The 22425-nt window shown below is 40.7% G+C and overlaps 1 protein-coding gene across 2 annotated transcripts in view; it reads right to left on the reverse strand.

The window, feature by feature from the left end:
- GRAMD1C (GRAM domain containing 1C) overlaps positions 1 to 22425 on the reverse strand; it is a 73733-nt gene that overhangs the window by 24098 nt on the left and 27210 nt on the right. The window contains exons 7-10 of one of the 2 annotated variants that reach the window (XM_045583980.1): positions 8755 to 8873; positions 5737 to 5860; positions 2736 to 2898; positions 1952 to 2035 (exon numbers count right to left, since the gene is read on the reverse strand). In XM_045583980.1, the coding sequence (XP_045439936.1) occupies positions 1952 to 2035; positions 2736 to 2898; positions 5737 to 5860; positions 8755 to 8873 (490 nt within the window). The remainder of the gene's footprint in view (positions 1 to 1951; positions 2036 to 2735; positions 2899 to 5736; positions 5861 to 8754; positions 8874 to 22425) is intronic. The other variant, XM_036445326.2, reaches the window with a different exon arrangement.

A 22425-nucleotide genomic window follows, 5' to 3' on the forward strand; every position in this document is an offset into this window, starting at 1 on the left:
TACCCCGTTTAGCTGCTCGCCTGACATGCTAGACCCATGGTTGGCAAATGGCAGCCCGTGAGCCACATGCGGCTCTTTGGCCCCTTGAATGTGGCTCTTCCACAAAATACCACAGCCTGGACGAGTCTATTTTGAAGAAGTGACGTTAGAAGAACTTTAAGTTTAAAAAGTTTGGCTCTCAAAAGAAATTTCAATCGTTGTACTGTTGATATTTGGCTCTGTTGACTAATGAGTTTGCCAACCACTGTGCTAGACTATGTCATGCTTTTCTTTGGCTTTCCCCAGAGGTATACTTGTCCTCACCTTTATTAATGAATAAGCATCACTCGATAATCTGATTCCTGTTTCTCTTTGCATGGCTTGGCCTCTAACTCATCTTATTCTGTCAGCTGTAGACCATGGGTTCCAACTTTGCTATTTTTATGCACCCCTCCCCCCCCACTTAATCTTTGCCTTAGTTTCCATTCTCGGCATAAGTCACTTTGGTTAGGGAAGCTTCCGCTATACGAAACTAAATTTAACTTCTATCACATGACACAGCGCAGGTGTCTCAGGCCATGAGCTAGTTTGTCTGCTTCCACTCAAGGCTCCACCTCCTGGGCAGGCTACCCCTGGCATGACAGAGGCGGGCATGGGGAAGAAGCAAATCCTGAAAGCAACGTAAATATTAGGTCCTTGAAAACACAGCCGTAACCTCCTGGTCCTTATGGATGTGGACACATTGCATGGTGTCCACTCACCTTCATGTGCCAGAAAACTCCCAGCATCTTCTCCAATGGTTTGAGCTCCTCCCCAAAAGCGGGCAAACAGTGAGCTAGGAAAGTCTATCAGCAACAACCTTCTAAAGAAACAAAGTTGTGTGGCTTTGTCTGTCAATTATTATATAACGAAGTTTTAATGTACTAAATGGTTTAACAGATTAAAACACAATGCCTCGCCTTTTGTTCAGCAGCTGAAAGGCCTGAACCAACTTCCGGATGTACGGAAATATCCCTAAAAAGGGAACCTTCACTCTTGGTGGGGCCTAAATTTCCTAGTGCAGAGAATGAGCTTTGAAAAAGAAGCCGGTCGCAGCAGATTCCAGGCTCTCCTTATGGGGCTGAGGGAACTCCACAGCAAGGGGACTGTGCTGGGAGCATTTCAGGCCTCTCACGAGGCAGTTTGTGATGCTCTGCTCTGTTGATTCCTCTCAAGGTTACATGGGCCTAGAAGGAGTCTCTCTATCAGAACAGTCCAGGGCCTCTTTCCCAAGGAGTATAGGATATATGTGGTAAAAAGGAAATCCTCTCATTTTCTCACTCAACCTGCTCATAATAGATTTTTTTTTTAAAACTATTATTTTAAATAAAGTGAGGCTTGGTTTAATCTGCCATCTCCCTAGCTCCCTCTAAATCCCCACACATGTTTCCAAATTTCTTGGGATGGGTTACTCCTTTTGACCTTTCCCATCGTCTCCCCAGTTCATGGACTTCAAGCGTCTTCATAACCTCACAATTTTTAGAAACAAACAAACAAAAAATAGATTCATTATAAAACCCACATAATACATTTGATAAGCCCAAGATTTTGAAACCTGCTTAGGGAAAGCAATAGCAGTACTTGATTTGTTGTCAAAGGATAATTTAATTGAAGCACCTCAAAGAAAACCTGCACAGAGGCCGAATGTTGCATGGAAGGCCTTCCTGCTGAGAAGCCCAATGGTATCTTTAAATGGGTGCCAGCAAGTTGCAAAATGTGGTCAGGGTTCACATGCAATACAGCAACCATACCACTGTTATTCTTTCTCTATTTCTAGATGTGAATGCAGTGTATATGAGTTTTAATGGTATCCTTTACGCAACTTATCATTAATCTTAATTTTATAGGAACTCAATAAGGAAACTACCTTTGAAGCACTGTTATAAAGAGCAGGTGAAAAGGAAAAAAGAATCCTTGTTTTGGTGTCACTTACCCCTCTGGCCACTGGGTGCCAGAGTAGATCTTCCTACAGTCAAAGGTTCAGCCAGGCAGGAGATAACTAACTCATACCCGCTGTCTACCAAAGCATGAAAGGTGAGAAAACCAGGATTTAGGGGCTCGGTGTCTTTAAAATACTCTCTCTTAACCATCTTTTCAAAAAGAACTCAACAACTGTCTTCTTAATGCAGCCTGTTCTTCCTAGGAAATAGTGGGTTTTTACTTATGTTTTTAAGAGTGTGGGTTTAGTTTTATTAAAAAACTCCAGGGTTCCCAAACCAAAGTCTAACCTGATTTGTATTGGGTTTTCATGGGCTTGGTTTGGTTGAATTTAGATCTGATTTTAGATTTGGGTTTAATTTGGGTTGGATTTAGATGGATGTAGTGTAGTGTGGGATGTAGTGTGGATTTCCATGGATTTGGTTTTCATGATAGTAAAAGACTTCCGGGGTTCTCAAACCAGGTCTCACCAAAACAGCAGCTAGCCTAGCACATTCCTATGCCCTACAGACCCAAACCACGGCAACGTCCCCGGTGCTACCCCAAGCACTGCTTGTAGGAAAGCAGGTCTGGAAAAGACCCAGACATTGTTCCCATTCCTCAGCCTGAAAGCAATCACTGCTCGGAACCTTCCCCGATGCTTCCTACTCCACTGGCTTCAATGTCAATAATCTTACAATTTTTTGTTTTGTTTTTTAATCCTTAAAATGCCCACTTAATAAGTATGACAAGCCCAAGTTATTGATACCAACTTAGAGAAAGCAGAGAGAATTCTTTACCTTCATCAACAGAATCTGAAGTGCTGCTTTTGTCCAGAGAAAGATACTCATTTTTATTCAAGTCCAGCGATTTTGATGGAACTCTACTTAACCTCTTTTCTGAAGTTAGTGAAGGACTCTTTTTTAGCTGTTTCTCGCTTTGGGCTTCCTCTTTCCCTAACTCCTAAAAGGCAAACAATCCAGCTTAAAATATATATATTTATATTATAGGCTTAGATTTCACAGAGAAATCTTTAATTATAAGCACACTTTGAAAACTGTGCTTGTTATGTTTGCATCACATTTCCAATTCAGTCTATAAAACACTGGCAAGTAATATATATCATTGTAAAGTCATCTTCTTAAGCAGTAACAAACAATAAACTTAAGAACATCATATAAATAACTTTGAGAAATAACAGCATGTGAATCATTCACACAGAAGGGAGAGGGGGCAGAGGACGACATAATGGAGTATTCCTTCTATGGGATGGGCAAAGGAGAGGAGTAAAACCCAGCTAGTGTCCCCAGGCAATACCTGCCCCAACATCTCAAAGAAGAAAACTCACCCATCTCTCAAGACCAGTAACTAAAGGGAAAAGAGAAAGAAAACAGAGAGATAAATGTCACATAAGAGTACAGTAGGGGAGAGAAGCTTAAAAGGGAAGATTAATTTCACTGCAAACTCATAACTCAGTTGTCTTTACTGTTAAGGGACTAAAGATTGGGCATTAAAATATATTCGATATATGATGCTATCTATATTTTCAGGGAGTGGTTTAATAAAGATATGTAATTTCTATAAAAATTAAATGTTAGGCATTACAGTATGAATGCTACTGCTAAGCTGGTATTTGAGTAGAAGAATGTTATTATTAGGCTTAATAAAACAGTGTAAAAAAATATAAAGTATACAGCAAAGAACTTCCTTGCATTGTCTGTGTGTAAGCAGATGAAAGAAAGTAAAACACACAGATACAAGCCTTATACTTTCTGCCCATGAGACACAGGCTCCATTGGCCACACAGAAAGCAGAATAACTACTGGGACTCAGGTCACAATTTAATAAAGGATTAGACTATCCTAGTCAGAGGACTGACTCTTCAAGCAGTGGCTACTGCTAAAATAAAGACTTCATTTATTCGGAAGTTCCACACTGCAAAACAATATGCTTATTTAGCTGACCCAGAGTGTAACAGATGCTAAGTAGAGTAAGTTTCCACACATCTTTCTTCTGTTGTCACTAATTAAGATACAGCTCCTATCCTATATAATAAAGAGGTAATATGCAAATTGACCATCATACCCTCGCATAAGAGCCATCCCCATGTGGTCACAAGATGGTCACCACAAGATGGCTGGCAGGAGAGGGCAGTTGTAAGTGATCAAGCCAGCAGGAGAGGGCAGTTAGGGGCGACCAGGCCTGAAGGGGAGGGGAGTTGGAGGTGACTGGGCCTGCAGGGGAGGGAGGGCACTTGGGGAGGAGAGGGCCTGCAGAGGAGGGCAATTGGGGGCAACCAGGCCTGCAGGAGAGGGAGGGAAGTTGGGGAGGGACCAAGCCTGCAGGGGAGGGCAATTAGGGGTGACTCCAGATGGGTCAGTTTTGCAAGAAACCCTCAACAAAAAATCAGAGCAAGGGAGATGCATGATAGGTGCCTGAAACTAGCTGACACCTTGGTGGGCTTTCACATAAATACAGTCTGTTTCCATGTTTTCCTTACATTTATTCACAGGAGATTCTGGGAGTTCCATGGGAGAAGGTGAAAAAGGTCCATTGCTGGCCACACACAGACTTGCCTTCAATTATCCCACCTTGTGGTTACTGAACACTTAATGTGTGCTAGGGACTGTTCAAAGCACTTTCCCATATATTAACTCATTCAATCCTTATAAATAGCCCCATGGGATATTATTGTCCTCATCTTCAAGGAGTTGAGAAAACAAAAGCAGAGAAAGGTTAAGTAATTAAATTAACTTATTTAAAGTCATACAGCAAATGGCAGAGTTAGGATTTGCAGCCGATGCTCTGGTCCAAACCAAGAAATTCTGCTTTAGGCCCAAACTTGCAGTTCCAATCAGAATAAAAGCTCTAGAGTAGGCACAATCTTAGTATTCAGAATGTGATCTCTAAATACCATTCTTCACTAAGAACTATATAGTTTAGTGAAAATGGTTGATATTAAGTCTGGGACAAAATTATACAAAATGTGCCTGGGACGTGTTCTTGTGCAGAAAGAAAGGAAGCCATCAGAAATCACCCATGATTTTAACAGGACAAAGGAGCCAATGGAAAGGGGCTCAGGAGGGACAGACTGGGTATTAAAAATAATAATGACTCCAAGTGATAGAAGCTCAGGGAAAAATCAATGGGCTTATAATGATGCTTGAAAAAAAAGAAAGGAAGGAACTAACTCTGAAAGCCGGTAGTTAACTGGATGTGCCTGCTTTAGCAGTCAGCTTAAGAAGCGTCTCCTATTATGCAAGCAAGCTGCTCAGGGCTCACATCCCCCTTCAGAACAGATTATTACACACACTATCTACCCTGGGGAAAATTATGCTATATCTTTCTCTGCCTTATTATATCTTTTAAGTATACTTCTATTGATTTCAGAGAGGGAGGGAGAGATAGAAACATCAATGATGACAGAGAATCATTGATTGGCTGCCTCCTACACACCCTTCATTGGAGATCAAGCCCTCAATCTGGGCAAGTTCCCTGACTGGGAATCAAATAATGAACTCCTGGTTCATGGGGTCGACACTCAACCACTGGACAGGCCATCTTATTATATGTTTAGTGATGTCTAAACCCTCTTAGACTGGTGCTCTGTCTGATAGCTCTGCACCATATCCAGCTCTGAACAGAACCTCTGCTACTTACACACTTAACACTCCTAAAAGAAAAGGCAGCCTGACATCTTAAGTTTTAAATATTTTGTATACTGTATTTTCATTTTATCTTATATCATGATTAACACATGGCAGCATCAAATAAATTTTTAAAGGGGTATCATACACTAACCATTTTTGATAGATTTCCATCGATTGACTCTGTTTCTGAAGCCCGATTCATTGATTCATTGATTGTTTTGGACAATTTTTCATCTCTCTCCCCACAGTCATCCAAGTTGCTTCTTTCAGGACTTCTATAAGAAACACACACATCATTATGGAAATATAAACAAGGTCACTGCCACACTGATATGTGATTTTGTCTCCTCTCTGAGGGCCTTTTCTATTATAAAGCACTTTGAAAACAAATGGTTTTTTGGTAATGTAACAAATAAGCCTCTATTTATAACATAGCTATCTTCTTAAATCACATGCAAATTGGCTTTATATCTGAAAACAAGATAATGCTCATGTGAGATTTTATAAATTTCATAAACCATTAAAAAATGAACCAAGTACAAGTGGCCGTAATAGCAACTAATAAAATAATTATTGCTTGTTTGCATGTCAGTTGCAAACAACCACAAAGCACCAAAAGATACACGGCGGATGTCTGAGTTGGATGCCAGTCAGCACCAGAGGCAGTTTGCTATCCTTCCTTCTGATTCAGTCCCTGAGATGGTGGATCCTCCCCAGCAGTGGAAGCTCCTTAGGTCTCAGCCCAGAGCCCATTAATCGGTCCATATCCCCTTCTTGCTTGTCTCATTCCTAAGAACAAGGTTTAAGGAGCAGCTTTCGAACGGTCATCGGGACAAGACTACACTAACTGTCCTGGGACCTGCTTTTCCTCTCTCAGGGAGCCAAGAGAAAGGGAAGTCTATTAAACACAAAAGGCACACAACGGATCTAACCTCCAGCCCTCGACCTTACTGAGAATTATTACCACATGTAATCATTGTATAGACTTAAAGCTCTTCTAAAATAAACAGCCTGATGTGTGAAGCCATACTATCCTGAGGAAGGAGCAGAAATGCCAAAAGGCCTTTAAACTCTATTCTCCTCCATCCAACTAACACTTAGGTCTGCTACCAGGTCACTTTAGGCCCCGCAGAATGGCCAGGCTCTGAGGGAACCGAGCAAGAAAAATGGCTCCCGGAGACTAGCCCACCATCTGAGTGTCTGTACCTCAGGATTTTAAGAGGGGAGTTGAGTTGTGAAATATAGTAAAAAGGAGAACAGAGAGTGAAGGAGAGATTGAAAATGAAGAGAAAGAAGATGGAAAAGCCAAGGAAATAAATGTCTGAGACAGATATGCTTCTTTCAGAGGCTGGAAGAATGGGAAAAGGAGCAGAAAAGGGAGTGAGGATCCTGCCATATCTTTCTTAGAAAGCACTCAATCGCCGAGAAAACAGAAGCTTTTCTGCTGACTTCAAGAACTTGCACCTTAAAGCGTATAAAGCAGCTGCTCAAAAATGTTTATTTCTTCAAACACCAGAAACATTTTGAGTTGTCAGAGGCCTCGGAGACCATATAATTTAACTGCCTCATTTCACAGATGAGAAAACTGAGGATCAGAAAAGCTAAGTGATTTGCTTGAGGTTGCTCAGCTACTTGGTGACAGAGTCCAGACTAAAATCCAGATCTTCTTTACCGCTATCCAAGGCTCTTTGGATTGTTATCAATTGCTTTTCTACCCAACTTCCAGTACCTGAAAGAAGCGAATAAACTTGACAAGGACAGCTGTACAATAGAAAAATTTAACATTACAGAAAACTAATAAAATATGCATGTGTAACCATGTAAAAAAACACTGTAAAATATTGATGCTTAACTGAAACACTATAAATAGGATCAGCATGACTAGAACACTAGTTGGAGTAAAAAATCAAGGCTTTTGAAACATTTCCATTTTAAGATTTATTTGCTATAGAATTTTTAAAATATATTTTATTGATTTTATTACAGAGAGGAAGGGAGAGGGATAGAGAGCTAGAAACATCGATGAGAGAGAAACATCGATCAGCCACCTCCTGCACATTCTCCACAGGGGATGTGCCCGCAACCAAGGTACATGCCCTTGACCAGAATCGAACCTGGGACCCTTCAGTCTGCAGGCCAACGCTCTATCCACTAAGCCAAACCGTTTTTGGCTGCTATAGAATTTTTAAAATAAGTTTTATTGTTGTAATTCACTTACCATAAAATGTACCATATTTAAAATATACAATACAGTGGTTTACAGGGTTATACAACCATCACCACTATCTAATTTTAGAGCATTTTCATCACCCCAAAAAGAAACCCTGTACCCATTAGCATCACTCCCATTTTCCCTTCCTCCAAGCCCCTGGCAACTACTAATCTGCTTTCTGTCTCTATGGATTTAATTTTTCTAGGCTCTATTTCATATAAATGGAATCATACAGGATGGTCATTTGTGACTGGCTTCATTCACTTAGCATTAATGTTTGCTTTAGAAGTTTAATGTATTATACTCAGTTATTTTTATTGCTATGACCGCAATTATCATTACACAAAATGCATTTTTACTTCTACAGATTAATAAAAATGTCCATTCTTACAAATGAATTCCCGTCAGTCAAAAATAATCTCTCTCTACTCTGAATTTCTTTATCACATTATCTAGTGCTCCTCTTGGCCCTTATCATTTTCAACCTTGTATTATAATTATTTGCATTCCCCATAGTACTGTAAGCTTCCCTACTTAATGCATTCTATATTTGTTAAGTGTCAACTACATCTCAAGCACTATGCTAGGGTATCCTTGAGGAAAAGTTGTGATATCTTTGTATCCCTCAAAATACTCATCAGTGTAAGCACAGAGATTTCAGTAAGTACTTCTCCAGATCCTTAATTTTAAAAATTTACTAAAATCACACTTTAAGCAAATCCTAGGTGACACAGTTATATAGACATATTTCCTTGTGTGTTTTGTATTTGCTTAGTTGCTTAGTTTACCAATTTAGTAAACTATTCACTGTCCTCAACTCTCACTCCATTCCACTACAGAGGACGAAGGCAAATTTCACCCAGGGTGAGTAAACAGAAATCTGAATTAGTAAAGTTTAAAATAATTCTGCTTTGTTTAGTGGTTAAGAAATCTTGACATTTGAAAACATTGCTGTACCTTGGCTGTACATTATCCTCAATCGACACGGACATGTTTTCCATCTCTTCGGCATTTAAGCCTAGCTCAGCGCCATAGTTCTGCTGGAGCAGCTGCCAGAATTCCTGTCTGGTCAAGCTCTAAAAGGACAGAAAAATTACACTGCGTATCAGAAAATGTAAGATAGTGTAATGTAGTGATTCCAACATGAATTTTGAAGTCAAAATGACTGATGTGCAGCGACTAGATGTATGACTTTGGTAGTTTTTTACCCTTATAGATGTCAGTTTTTTGTTTCTATAAAAACTATGGGTTAACAGAATTTATCTGGCAGAGTTGATACTGGGAATAAATAAAGTAACGATTTTAAAGTATGTAATACAATAACTACTGTAAATGGAAAGATGTTTGAAGTTTTCTTTTTATAAAACTAAGTGTTCATGGTTTCTGGCAATTACTAATTTGCCGTTTAAATTCTGCAATCCAGCCAGTCTACCATGACTCTGGGTCTCCATCCAGAGTTCTAATCATCAAACAGAACCCATCCTCTTAACCCATAATATAGCCAAATACTTCAACCATTTTAAAAACCTTGCATAGCAGTAGACTTTAAATTATATTTTCCTAAAACATAAAATGCAAGAGGTTGAAATAAAGAATATTTTATTTGATTTATTTATAATAAAGCCCAATTCATTCTTTCTTTGTAGGTATCATATCAGTGTTAAAATCGTCTAATACAAAAAATGCACATTACATAGTAAAACAATAACAAGGTGACAACCAATGGTCTCATTTCTAGAAACATTACTGCTGGTAACCACATGATTAAGCAAGGGAGAAGGAGGCAGCATAATACTTGAAGCAACTATTGGCAAGATTATTTCTCTCATCCATTCAACAGATAATTACAATATTTAGAAGTTATCAAATGTGTACCCCTGCAACTAGATACTAAAGAGGATAAAATGCTCTCAAACAACTTACAGTATAGTTGAAGAAACACAGGAGACCTTTAAGTAAATTAAATATGACAAACCCTCTATAATAATAGAAGTGTAATATGCTAATTAGATCGGACATTCTTCTGGACAAAGCCAGGGCAGCGAGGGAAGCCTGGGTCCCAGGTGCCTGCCTGTGGCCAGAGGGAAGCCTGGGTTCTGGGTGCCAGAGGGAAGCTTGCACAAATTTCGTGCATTGGGCCTCTAGTAATATCAATATGTACTTAACACTGTAGTAAATACTACATGGGTTTGGGTGCTCAGACAGGAGAAGGGTCTTCAGCTGAGCTGAGAGAAGAACATGAAGAGGGAAAATGAAGAAACAAGGAAATTCTTGGCAAGGGAAACCAACATACAAATATATAACTACTACATGAAGAACCAAAGTAATATTTGTTTTGAAGCCAGTTAATATTTTATCAGCCTAAGTGGAGTAAAAATTTTAAGTTGGGAAATAGTAGGAATAAATATATATTTAATGGGGCCAAAACATACAGGTGCCTTAAATTCCTCCCAGATATTCCCTATGACAAATACCACTTCCTTTGTTTTTTGGGGGTTTTTTGTTTGTTTGTTTTTCCTTTCTCCTTGTTTCTTCTCTCTGTCTAGAAGCTATGGTATCTTTGTTTGTTACATTACACTTGATAACCTTCATTACATTTCGTGGAACCTCAAGAGATTAAGAAAAAAAATTTCTGCACTTTAGACCATTAGTTCCCAATTTGCCAGGCTCAGATTACTAGGATTCCACAAGAGTAGTTGATGAAAATTCAGATAATATTCTCAATGTTTCAAAAGTCAGAAATATTCGATTGGTTACCTACAATAAAATTATTCAAGCTAAGTAAAATGCCAGGCCTCTTTGTTTGGAGCTGAATTATATTAACCTAAAGTGGTTATGTCAAACATAATAAAAATAATATGCAACTAATAAACAATAATGTTCTAACATTTCATTATTTAATATATACCATTTATTTGATGGACAAAAAGTCTTTTGAAGTATAGTGTCCATAGAAAAAATTAGAAGGAGCACTGGTGGTAGAGAAGGTTAAGGAACCACTGTCCTTGATCCAAAAAGTACACTTTTTTTTTTACTTCCACTCCAGAAGAGCTTTTTTTTTCCTTTTTTTTTTTTCTTCACAACAGCAGTTAATTCATATTAAAAATTAGCTCACTCTTCTAAAGACATTATCTTTGAAATACTTTTACTCTCATAAATAGATGGTTAACATTATAAAGAGAAACAAGCAATATTTCAATCTAGTACTTGTGGAATATTAACCTCTTATAAAAACTCTTTTGAAATAATGGATATTAAACGACACCAAAAGAGACTAAGGCAAGTAGATAAACATTCGGACAGCTTCCTAATTGTGAAAGTATAAAACTTATAAGTAAAATATTAACAACAAAAATTAAATTTTATTTGACTACATAAATAAATGATTTAAATATATTATCAAATGTTATCAGGAAATTAATAGCAGGGTAATTTATAATTTCAATATATTTTTAATCTATTAGTTTTTAAAATGTGTATATATAAAAGGTTAATGGAAAACAAAATAGAACTCACAACTCACCAGCTTATAGACTTGCTAATTTGTTAAAAATGACATTTTCTTCAAAGTTGGCCAGAAGTCACAAAAAATATGGTGATTGAAAGCTATGCTGAACATTCAAACATACATTCTACTGAGATTCATTGTTATTTCAATAATCAGCAGCACAATCAAGACTGAGCAATGTTAAAACACAACCTAAATTTTAAACAAAGGCTGACCACCTACCTGCAAACCACGGAGAGTCTCCCCGGTTTAGCCTGCAGAGTACTTTAACAAAATAACATGAACCAAGCAGTAACCAGATAAGGCTCAAAAGTCAGGAGATCAATTTCTGGACTAGAAAGCTTTGTATTCTAAGTATGCCGCAAACTCTTTATCCCAGCAGAGTTCCAAACATTTAATGACAACCATGTAAAATCACTGCCTCGATCTTCTAGTTTTATTATGAGAAGCTTTTCCTTACAAAAGACAAGTTGTAATGTAGTTTAAAGCACATTATTTGTCACTTCCTGGTTTGTAGTATGAGCATTCTTTCCAAGAGGCAGGTCAGAATGCAGAATTGGAAGTTATACCTCACCCTACAGGTTCCTAAGCCACGCCTACTAGAAGAGATAGGTAAACAGGGTTTCATTAAAGGGACAGATCCCTATTCCTTCGGATTAGAAACAATGCAATGCAAATGAAGCTACCTTACTTATTGCTCAATTATGTAAAATGCCTGTTGCAATGCTATTTTAATCCCATTTTTAAAATTAAATATATTCAGGGTTAACTTTTCTTCTCCATGTGAATGCTTTTTTTAGTTCTATCATAGCAATGTCATTACTTCATATACCACTTCTTCAGTATTGATGTAATGGCCACATCAGACTCCTGCATTAACCCTTCACAATTATCAAAGATTGCGTCTCCTGAGTACCAGAAATGGAACATCAGGAAATAGCAGGAAGAGTGAGCTATCAAATGGAGCAATTCTAATGAGCACACAGCACATCTTTCATCACTGAAAAGTTTACATCTTGGTCACTCAACAATTCTTTCCTTTAAAAATATTTTTTTTTACATTATTCAAAATTATTTCCTGTCAAGGACCTGGACTATAATAAACACTATAGAGAGTCTCATCTAATAATTCCAATTTATTTCCCAAAAGAGAATTTTTCTTTTAAATGAAAAAATCAAAGCTTACCCTAATTTCTATCTAATTGCTCCATTTAATTTAGTAAGGTGTATAGACATGACAAATGCTATTATACTTGATGAACTAAAAAGAGCTACTTTTTTATGGGGGTATGTGCTAAAACCTAATCATTTTATACAATAGCAGAATGAGGGACCAGACAGAGAGTGGAGAGAAGCACTCAATCAAACTAAAGATAGCACACAGGGAGCCCCATAGTTTGATTGAGTGCTACTCTCCACTATGGTAACCAAACAGCTATGAGAACATATATATTAAATATACTGTAAATTATCTGTACATATTTTTGCTAAATATAAAAATTCTTATAGTAAACCACTGGTATCTAGAGCAGAACTAAATATAAAGTAACCATGAGGGGAAAATAGAGCCTAAGACGGAGCCTCAAGAAAGCCTGGCATGCAAAGGCTGAGTAAAAGAGGAGTGGCCAGCAAAAAAAAGCATGAAATACAGAACGGTAAGAGGAAGTTCCAGAAGGAATGTCTGGGAAATCAAGGAAAGAAGGTGTACAAAATAGAGGGAGTGTGCAATGGGGTGAGAGGCTACTGAAAGATCGAGGAAGATTAAGCACATTACTAGCAATGCAGAGGAGTGGCTCAGCCTGGCAAGCCAGTTCACCATGACTAACACTGATGATGGGGAAAGAGGGGAAAAAGAAGAGAAGAGTGGGCGGGAAAGGGGGAAGCAGCCACCTGTTGAAGAGTGTCATATGCCATGTTAAAGAATGTGGGTTTACACTGTCAGAAAAGCCACTTACTCATTTCACATAGAAAAGTAACAAGTTCAGAATTGTATTTTTTAAAAATACACTTTTTATAGATACTCATCCAAAGAATATAAAAACACTAACTCAAAAGATATATGTACATCTGTATTCATTGAAGTAACCTGTGTTCAGTGACAGATGAACAGATAAAGATGTGAGATAGATAGATAGATAGATATGATGCAATACTACTCAGCTATAAAATAGATGAAATATATTTTCAGGAAATGTGCAACTTTGTTCTTTTTTCTTAGAATTGCTTTGGCTATTTGGGGTCTTTTGTGGATCTATACAAATCTGATTTTTTTGGTTTTATTTCTTTAAAAAACAGTACCGGGATTTTGAAGGGAATTGCCTAAAATCTCTATATTGCTTTGGGTGATATGGCCATTTTAACTATGTTGATTCTTCCAATCCATGAACATGGAGTATCTTTCCATTTCTTTGTGCCTTCTTCAACTTCTTTTTTTTTTTTTTTTTTTTTTTTTTAGTATATATTTTATTGATTTTGTACAGAGAGGGAGAGAGATAGAGAGTTAGAAACATCAATGAGAGAGAGTCATTGATCAGCTGCCTCTTGCACACCCCCTGAAGATATGCCCGCAACCAAGGTACATGCCCTTGACCTGAATCGAACCCGGGACCTTTCAGTCCCCAAGCCGACGCTCTATCCATTGAGCCAAACCGGTTTTGGCTCTTCAACTTCTTTTAATAATATCCTGTAGGTATCAGTGTACAGGTCCTTCACATCCTTTGTTAACTTTATTCCTAGTATTTTATTCCTTTTGTTGCAATTAAATTTAGAATTGTTTTCTTAATTCCCCCCCCCCCCCTTGAAATTTCACTGTTAACACTAGGGGCCCAGTGCACAAATTCGTGCATCTTGAAAAGAACTGTGGGCCAGGAGGCTGCAGTGGGCACAGGAGCAGGTCTTGGCCCATCTTCCATGCCCCCACCAGCCCCTCCTGCTGCAAACCCTGCCTGGTACCCTGACTGCCAGCAGCCCGACGCCTGTTGCCACGGCTCTCATGTGCTGATGGTGCTGGCCCCACTTGCACCCGCTGACAGCACAGACTGATTGGGGTCAGTGCCAGCAGCAGGTGCAAGTAGGGTTATCAACAGCAGTGGGTTCAAGAGGTGGCTGCCTGCCCAATTGCCCCTGGGGAGCTGGGAAAGGTAGAGAAGCCCTCAGAGGAGATCAGGGCCAGCAGCCACTGCCGCCCGCACCCACTGACAGTGCCAAGCAATTGGGGCCAGCACCAGGCACCAGCAACAGGTTCAAGCAGTGGCTCTGGCGCAAGGAGCAGGTGCGAGTAAGGGGTGGCACCAGCAGCAGATGCAAGCACCAGACGGGACCACGACACATGGGAGCAAAGAGTTTTCAATAACCATCAGAGGCTCACCCTGATGACAGCAACTGGTCTGGCACCCCCACTCACCTACTCCAATAACCCGCTGCAGCCAATGCCTGCCATGTTCCATGTGCAACCCCTGGTGGTCAGTGCATATCATAGCAACCGGTTGTTCAGTTGTTCAGTTCCACCATTTGGTCTATTTGCATATTAGGGTTTTTATAGATAGATAGATAGATAGATAGATAGAGAAATACAGTGGATTTTTACAAATTAATTTTGTATCCTGCAACTTTATTTGTTTATTGTTACTAATACTTTTTTTTAGTTTTTTGGTGGAGTCTTTTGGGTTTTCTATCTAAAGAATCAATTGCAACAACATGGATGAATCTTGAGTATATCATATTAAGTGAAATAAGTCAGGTGGAAAGAGACAAAAATGACATGATTTCACTCATATGTGGAATATAAAACAAAAAAAGGAACAAACTAATGAAACAAAAAAATTCATACATACAGACAACAGAATGATGATTATTAGAGGGAAAGTGGGTTGGGAGGGAATGGCAAATGGGTAAAGGGGATTAAATGTATGGTAATGGGAGGAAACTAGCATTTGGAAGTGAGTACACAATAAAGTATCCTATATAATAAAAGACTAATAGGCAAATAGACTGAATGGCGAAACAGCCACAACTAAACAACCAGTCGCTAGGACGTGCGCTGACCACCAGGGGGTGTGCGAGGAACATGGCAGGCATCTGCTGAGGTAAGATGGTAGAGCAGGTGAGCAGGGGCGCCAGAGCAAGGCAGGGTGCCAGTCGCTGTCATCTTTGCACCCACTGCTGGTACTGGCCTCACTCACACCCGCTGCCGGCACCTGGCGCCAGCCCCAATCATTTGGTACCATCAGCAGGTGCGAGTGGCAGCTGCCAGCCCCAATCACCCCTGAGGGCTCTTTCACCTCCCCCGGCTCCTGAGGGAAGATGGGGTCAGCAGCCGCCTTTCACACTCACTGCTAGTGATGGCCCCTCTTGTACCCACCGCCAGTACCGAAGCCACCACTTGCACCCACAGCCAGTGCTGGAGCCACTCACACCCCAGGCCGGTGCCCGGCGCCGGTCCCAATCACTGGGCACCATCAGCAGGTGCAAGCTGCAGCTGCCTGCTTTGATCGCCCCTGAGGGCTTCTCCATCTCTCCCTGCTCCAGAGGGGCGATCGGGGCAGCAGCTGCCACTTGCATCTGCTGATGGCACTGGCCCACTCACACCCGCTAACTCCACTTGTACCTGCTGCTGGTGCCAGCCTCAGTCACTCCGAACCCTCAGCAAGTGGGAGCAGTGGCGGGGATGCTGGCAGACAGGCAACTTGGGGCCGCAGTGGAAGAGGCCAGGTGGGGGCACAGAGGATGGGCCAAGACCCGCCCCTGTGCCTACCGCAGCCTCGAGATTTGTGTACTGGGACCCTAGTATAGATATAAAATTATAATGTTGTACACCTGAAATTTATGTAATGTTACAGAGCAATGTCAGTGCAATAACGTAAAATTAATTATACACTTTTAAAGGTACTACTACTTTGGTAACAACTTAAAAGGACAGATTAGTATGTTAAAAAGTGGTAGAAAACTATTTTAATGGTTTAAGCTAAAAAAGATGAGGGCTTTGGTGACCACTATGACATGGTTGGCAAAGAAGAGGTAAGAAACAAGGATACATTCGGGTTCCCAGCGTGGGTGACTAGGTAGGAGACAAACTTCATCCACAAAGGGAAAGCAGGTAGGGTTCTGCAAACCAAGAAAGTAAACAATACAAGAATGCAAATACTTCTACACTGCCAGGTTATTATATGGAAAATGTGGCTAAAATAGCGATTTAACATTTATTTTTCTCAGGTAGGTTTGAACGTTACACTTCTAGATTTCCAAGTAACTTCCAAAGAAGTGATCATTGGAAAGGGGCATAAGGAAGAATGAAGGGGTGTGATAAGGCGGAGGAGTCTGAGGAGACAGCTGGACGGCACGCTTCCGAAAGGTCTCCAAAGGTGAATTAACTTCGTCGACTGACCACTATTTGGAGAATGGCCTCAGCACTGTCAGTGTCCTACAATCGCACTCCTTACTTAGGCCACACTCACAAACTGCACAAGCTCACTCAGTGGTAAATACACTAACGCACAGCAGAGGAACAATCCTTCCTCGTCATGAAAAGTCTTTCGTTCCACGTCACTCTCCCAGGGCACCTGAATATCTTGGAGGTCAGAGATAAGCAATCAGAACTTTGCACGATAAGCAGGGAACCAGAGTAAAGGTAGACAGTTTTAAGGAACAATTACTTTCACGTTGGTGGCGCCCGATGATTCATCTCTGTACATTACTCCAATGACCAAAGTCTGCCTCTGTGACTATAGTTTTCTGTCCTAAAGCCTAAATTCTTGGCCTAAGTCTGGCCAAGGCCCCTCAGACATATTTTTTTCTTTATACTAATAAAATCTATCAATTTTAATCTTTTTTCCCTTCCACGCACATGAGAAATACTAGCAACTCCCAAAATAGAAGCTGGAGTGACATGTATCAGAATTTGAAAAAGGTGGGTCTGTATAGATTAAAAAGGCTCCCCTCACCCCTCTGTCCTTAGTGAGTGGCTCTGAAAGACACTCTCTCCCTTAGAATTAAAAATGAGTGCATATTTCTGCTCTGTGAGACCCTAAATTTAAATTTTCACTCTCAAAACGTACTCTCGATTTTCCAGGAAGAGCTAGTATCCCAGTAGCCCCCATGTATTGGCAAGAGAGACCACTATTATCTGAGAGAGAGAAATAGTGCAAAAAAGAACATTTTGATTTTCTACACATCCTGTCTATATTATTAGTATCAGTAAATCCTAAATCCAATAACATTACCACTAGGAACATGAATGGAGTCATACTAAGCATTGAGCTTTAACAACAACAACAAAAAAAAACCTTTTATGTTTTAAGCCTTGTTAAAACTAATAACTTTATATTGTATATACATCCTATTTTCTTGTAAGGCAAGTATGCAGAAAATAGATTTCTTTGGCAATTGAGGATAGTTTAGTGTTTCATGATAATCATTTGTTCTCATAGCACATATAGGTTTAAGAAATTGAGTTAAGTGAACAATAAACTTAGGGTATACCCTCCATGTTGTTTCTGCAGCTAAATATCTGTCTGTTTTCTCCCCATCTTTTGCCTTTTGCTTGAGCAGAGAATTGAAAATGTCTTACGTGAAATAATTATCTGGAATGTAAGTCATTGAGATTTCACTAAACTGAGTCACTCAAAAACTATTTATTGAGCTTTAGTTATGTGTGATATAACCCTATAACTTATTGTCCAAACTGGCCCACTTCTGAGAATAAAGGAGCACTACTGACGTTTACAATGGCAGAGGCTTAAACCCAGACAGTCCCAAACTGAACGGGATAAAGCGAGCTGCGTGCCAAAGCAGCTATGCAACCAACACTGAACCTGTCACTGGACATACACAGATCTGGTCCTTACCGTCAAGGCTATCTGCCGTGACGCAAAAAGAAAAAGATAAAAGAAAACAAAGTATTATAATTGTAATGAGTGTTATAAAGGAGAAGTCCAAGATAATATAGGGAGGTGAAAGGATGGACCTAACTTCAGCTTTACTAATGAGTTTCAGTTAGAAGTCAGGGTGGGAAAGAACCAGGCAGAAAGATTATGTTTGAAGACCAAGTACGGGAAGGCGAAGGGGTGGGGGTGGGGGTGGGGTCAGAACATTGAATAACAGGGAAGGTGCACTGAGAGGAGGCTGGACTGGTGGGCTGATCCCTATACAAAATTTTAGATTTTTATTCCAAGGGAAATGGGTATTAAGCACAAAGCTAGTATTAGCAGGTATACATTTTTTTAAAAATGTTTTGTTGTTTGTTTTTCAGGGAGGAAGGAAGAGGGAAAGAGAGAGAGAAACATCAATGATATGAGAGAATCATTGATTGGCTGCCTCCTGGGGATTGAGCTCACACTGGGAATTGAGCCCACAACCTGGGCATGTGCCCTTAACAAGAATTGAACCGTGACCTCCTGGTTCTTAGGTCAACGTTCAACCACTGAGCCACGCTGACCAGGCCAGTATACATAGAAAAAAATGTATGGTCAAAAACCTGTTTCTGTAAAAAAAAGCCCAGCCAGCATGGATCAATGATTGTTTCTCATCCTTAATGTTTCTCCCTCTCACATACACTCTCTCTGTCCATTCCTCTCTGAAATCAATAAAAATATACATAGTTTTTAAAATCCTATATAATAGAAGGCTAACATGCAAATAGACCGAATGGTAGAACAACTGAACAACAGTTGCTATGATGTGCGCTGACCACCAAGGGGCATGTAGGGAGCATGGTGGGGCATTGGCCACAACGGGATGGTAGAGCAGGTGAGCAGGGGTGCCAGTTGTTATCAGGGGAGCGAGCCTCTGGTTACTGATAATTCTTTGCTTCTGCGCACCCAATCCCGCCTGGCACTCACGCCTGCTGCTAGAGCCGGCCCCGCTTGCACTTGCTGCCAGTGCCAGCCCTGCTCACACCCACTGCCAGTGAATGGTGCTATTCCCGCTCACTCAGGGCCATCTGCAGGTGCGAGTGGCGGCTGTCGGCTGATCACCCGAGGGCTTCTCCACCTCCCCCTGCTCCTGAGGGGTGATTGGGGCAGCAGCTGCCGCTCACACTCACCACTTTCATCGGACCAATCGCTCCATACAGTCAGCAAGTGCGAGTGGGGGCTGCCAGCAGACAGAGGCCGAGGGCCGTGGTGGGAGGGGCCAAGTGGAGGCATGGAGGATGGGCCAAGACCCACCTTTGTGCCCACTGAGGCCTCATGGCCCACAGTTCCTTTCAAGGTGCACGAATTCATCACTGGGCCCATAGTAAAAAAAATAAAAGGCCTTACAGAAAATATTTTCAGTTCTGTGGGCTATTGTGTCTCTGCTGAAACTCCTCAGCTCTGCTGTTGTAGTGTGAAAGCAGCCACAGACAATACACAAATGAATGAGAGTGGCTGTGTTCTAATAAATTTTATTATTAGACACTGAAATTTAAATTTTATATAGTTTTGTCATAAAATAGTATCCTTTTTTTTATTAAAAAACATACATTTAAAATGTAAAATCAGCCCTAGTTGGTTTAGCTCAGTGGATAGAGTGTTAGCCTACATACTGAAGGGTCCTGGGTTTGATTCCAGTCAAGGGCTCATGCCCAGATTTCTGGCTACATCCCCAGAGTGGGGTGTACAGGAGGCAACCGATCAAGGATTCTCTCTCATCACTAATGTTTCTCTCTCTCTCTCCCTCTCCCTTCCTCTCTGAAATCAATAAAAATGTATATTTTAAAAAATGTAAAATAATCCTTACTTTGCAAACCATACAAAGACATGTGGCAAGACATTGGCTCTGGTACAGAACATAGAGGTGGGACATGGTTTACACTAAACAAAATAGCTGAGGTGGGATGGAGAAGGGTCTAGAGAATTCTCTTAAAACTATGGCTGCACAGCTCTTTGTAAAAAACACAAAATACCAATTGTTTGTATCAAAGAATGGAGCAGCCACTATTCTCTGGCCTCCAGGTCTAGTAAAAGTGTGCTAAACTTAAAGGCTGTGAACTGAGCTTAAGTGCTATAAATTACTGCTTGAAAGATAAGAGTGACAGTTTAAACACATCTACTCCCTAATAGACTAATGTTAAGCTAATTCAGATTCTGAAATAAACTATCCTTTCTGAAGCAATGCATCAGAGGAATCATACGAATGAAAAAGGGTATCTTTAAAAGCATTCTTTCTCAAATGCACCATATTTGCCTCCAGCTTTTTCCCCCTATTGGGGATGTATTTTATTGGAGAAATACACACACACACACACACAATTTTAAAATCATTTTGTTGTATTTAACTTAAGTAATCTTTTTCTAGATAAATTTGCTTTGTTTTTAAGGCTTTCTCATGTAAGAAGCAAAGTAAGACATATTTACTTGTACTCTCAGATTCCTTAATATAAGTATACATGAATATAATATTCTGAACTTAAGCTCTCCAAAAATATTTTGATTATATGTAAAATGCATTATTTAAATTACTTATGTTATTTTATATAGTTGTGTAGTTATGATGTGCACTTCACAAATTTAGCTCTTTTCTTTCTTTTTTAAATAATAGATCAAGAAGTCTAACCCAATGTTGCTTTATCACTTTAAAAACTAGAAGACAACTGCAACTTGGAAAATTACAGACAATACTCAGACTATACCAAGCACCTAAAACTGTGCCTGGCACCTACGGTAGTACTTAATAATAAGTGGGAGTTGCGCCGAAGCCTGTTTGGCTCAGTGGTCCCAGGTTCGATTCGGGTCAAGGGCATGTACATGGGTTGCGGCCACATCCCCGATAGGGGGTGTGCAGGAGGCAGCTGGTCGATGTTTCTCTCTCATCGATGTTTCTAGCTCTCTATCTCTCTCCCTTCCTCTCTGTAAAAAATCAATAAAATATATATTTTTTAAAAATAAGTGGGAGTTGCTATTATTGTTAATAAATATTAGTGTTAAAAAATTGTTCAAGGACCCCTAGGAGAATAAAGGAAGGGTAGTTTTATTTTTGTTTCCTAGTTCTTTTTCTGAGTGAATTCTACAGTTTTAAAACTGAGATCTCACCTTCACTTTTCATTAAGTTCTGTATATATTTAACATATTCATTTTTGTTATTATACAGCAGAAATGGTCACAATTCTGTTTATTATAACAAGAGTATAGTGTCTCATAAAAAAAAAGTTGCATATTTAATGTTAAAGATAACCAAAGTACCCAAAGATTTGGAAGGTGTGACTGTAGTACAAATGGCGATACTCCTCAGGTACACATCGAGAACAGAGCTGCGGTCAGGAGGGTTATATTTGCCTCCTAGCCCATTGGTGCAGGATTGCTCAGCTGTGGTGCCCTCAGGAGTAGCCTGGAATTCCCTTTCTCCCACCTCAAGGACTTACCGCTTTACATTAAAGTTCAGATGGCACCTTCTCCCGTGCCTCATCCGTAAACCTGACCTTTATGCCTTCCCTGCAAGTATTTGTTTTCATAAGGATATGTCCCAACTAACTCTCATGTGATTAGCGCAAATCTGATTTTGGGAGGACACAGAACTTGCAAATGTAGATCGCAGTGCTGGGTTCCTCACTAGGATAAGGGACGCACCGGGCGGCTCCCACGCACCGTGAAAGCGCGGCCTTTGCGGATGGGTGAGCCCGGATTCAGGGCAGCACCGGTTTCCAGCGGACACAGGAATGGTGACAATACACCTGGACGTGGCGGGGCTGCCTGGTGGGTAGAAGGCTCCATCAGGGGCCCAGGTTCCCGCAGGTACGGCCCCGCACGGCTGGTCCCCTCACCCGCACCCGCAGCCCGCAGCGCCCAGCACCGCCCAAAAGCTGGGAGGCTGCGCCTGGGCCTCCGGGGAGCTGGGCGGTGGGGAGTTTGGATTTGGGGGTTCCCTTCAGCCTGGGAGGGAAGACGAGCAGGATTCGGCAAGCTCCCCCATCTCTACAGGCTTCTCTCTGCTCTCCTCTCCATCTCTGCACTTGCAGGCTCACTCTCTGCGCTCCCCGCTCTCACGGAAAGTGAGAGCAAGCATCTGAGTAGGAAGACCCGGTCCCCAGACACCGCCAGAAAGTTAGAAAGTCACTCAACCCAAGAGCCGGAGAGACAAATGGGTCCCCTGGCGGAGGGGCCGGGCCGGGCCGGGCCGGGAGGGGGGAGGGAGGAGGGAAAGTGTGG

Source organism: Pipistrellus kuhlii, unplaced genomic scaffold (genome assembly GCF_014108245.1).
Source record: "Pipistrellus kuhlii isolate mPipKuh1 unplaced genomic scaffold, mPipKuh1.p scaffold_m20_p_2, whole genome shotgun sequence".
In the NCBI taxonomy this organism is placed as follows: Eukaryota; Metazoa; Chordata; class Mammalia; order Chiroptera; family Vespertilionidae; genus Pipistrellus; species Pipistrellus kuhlii.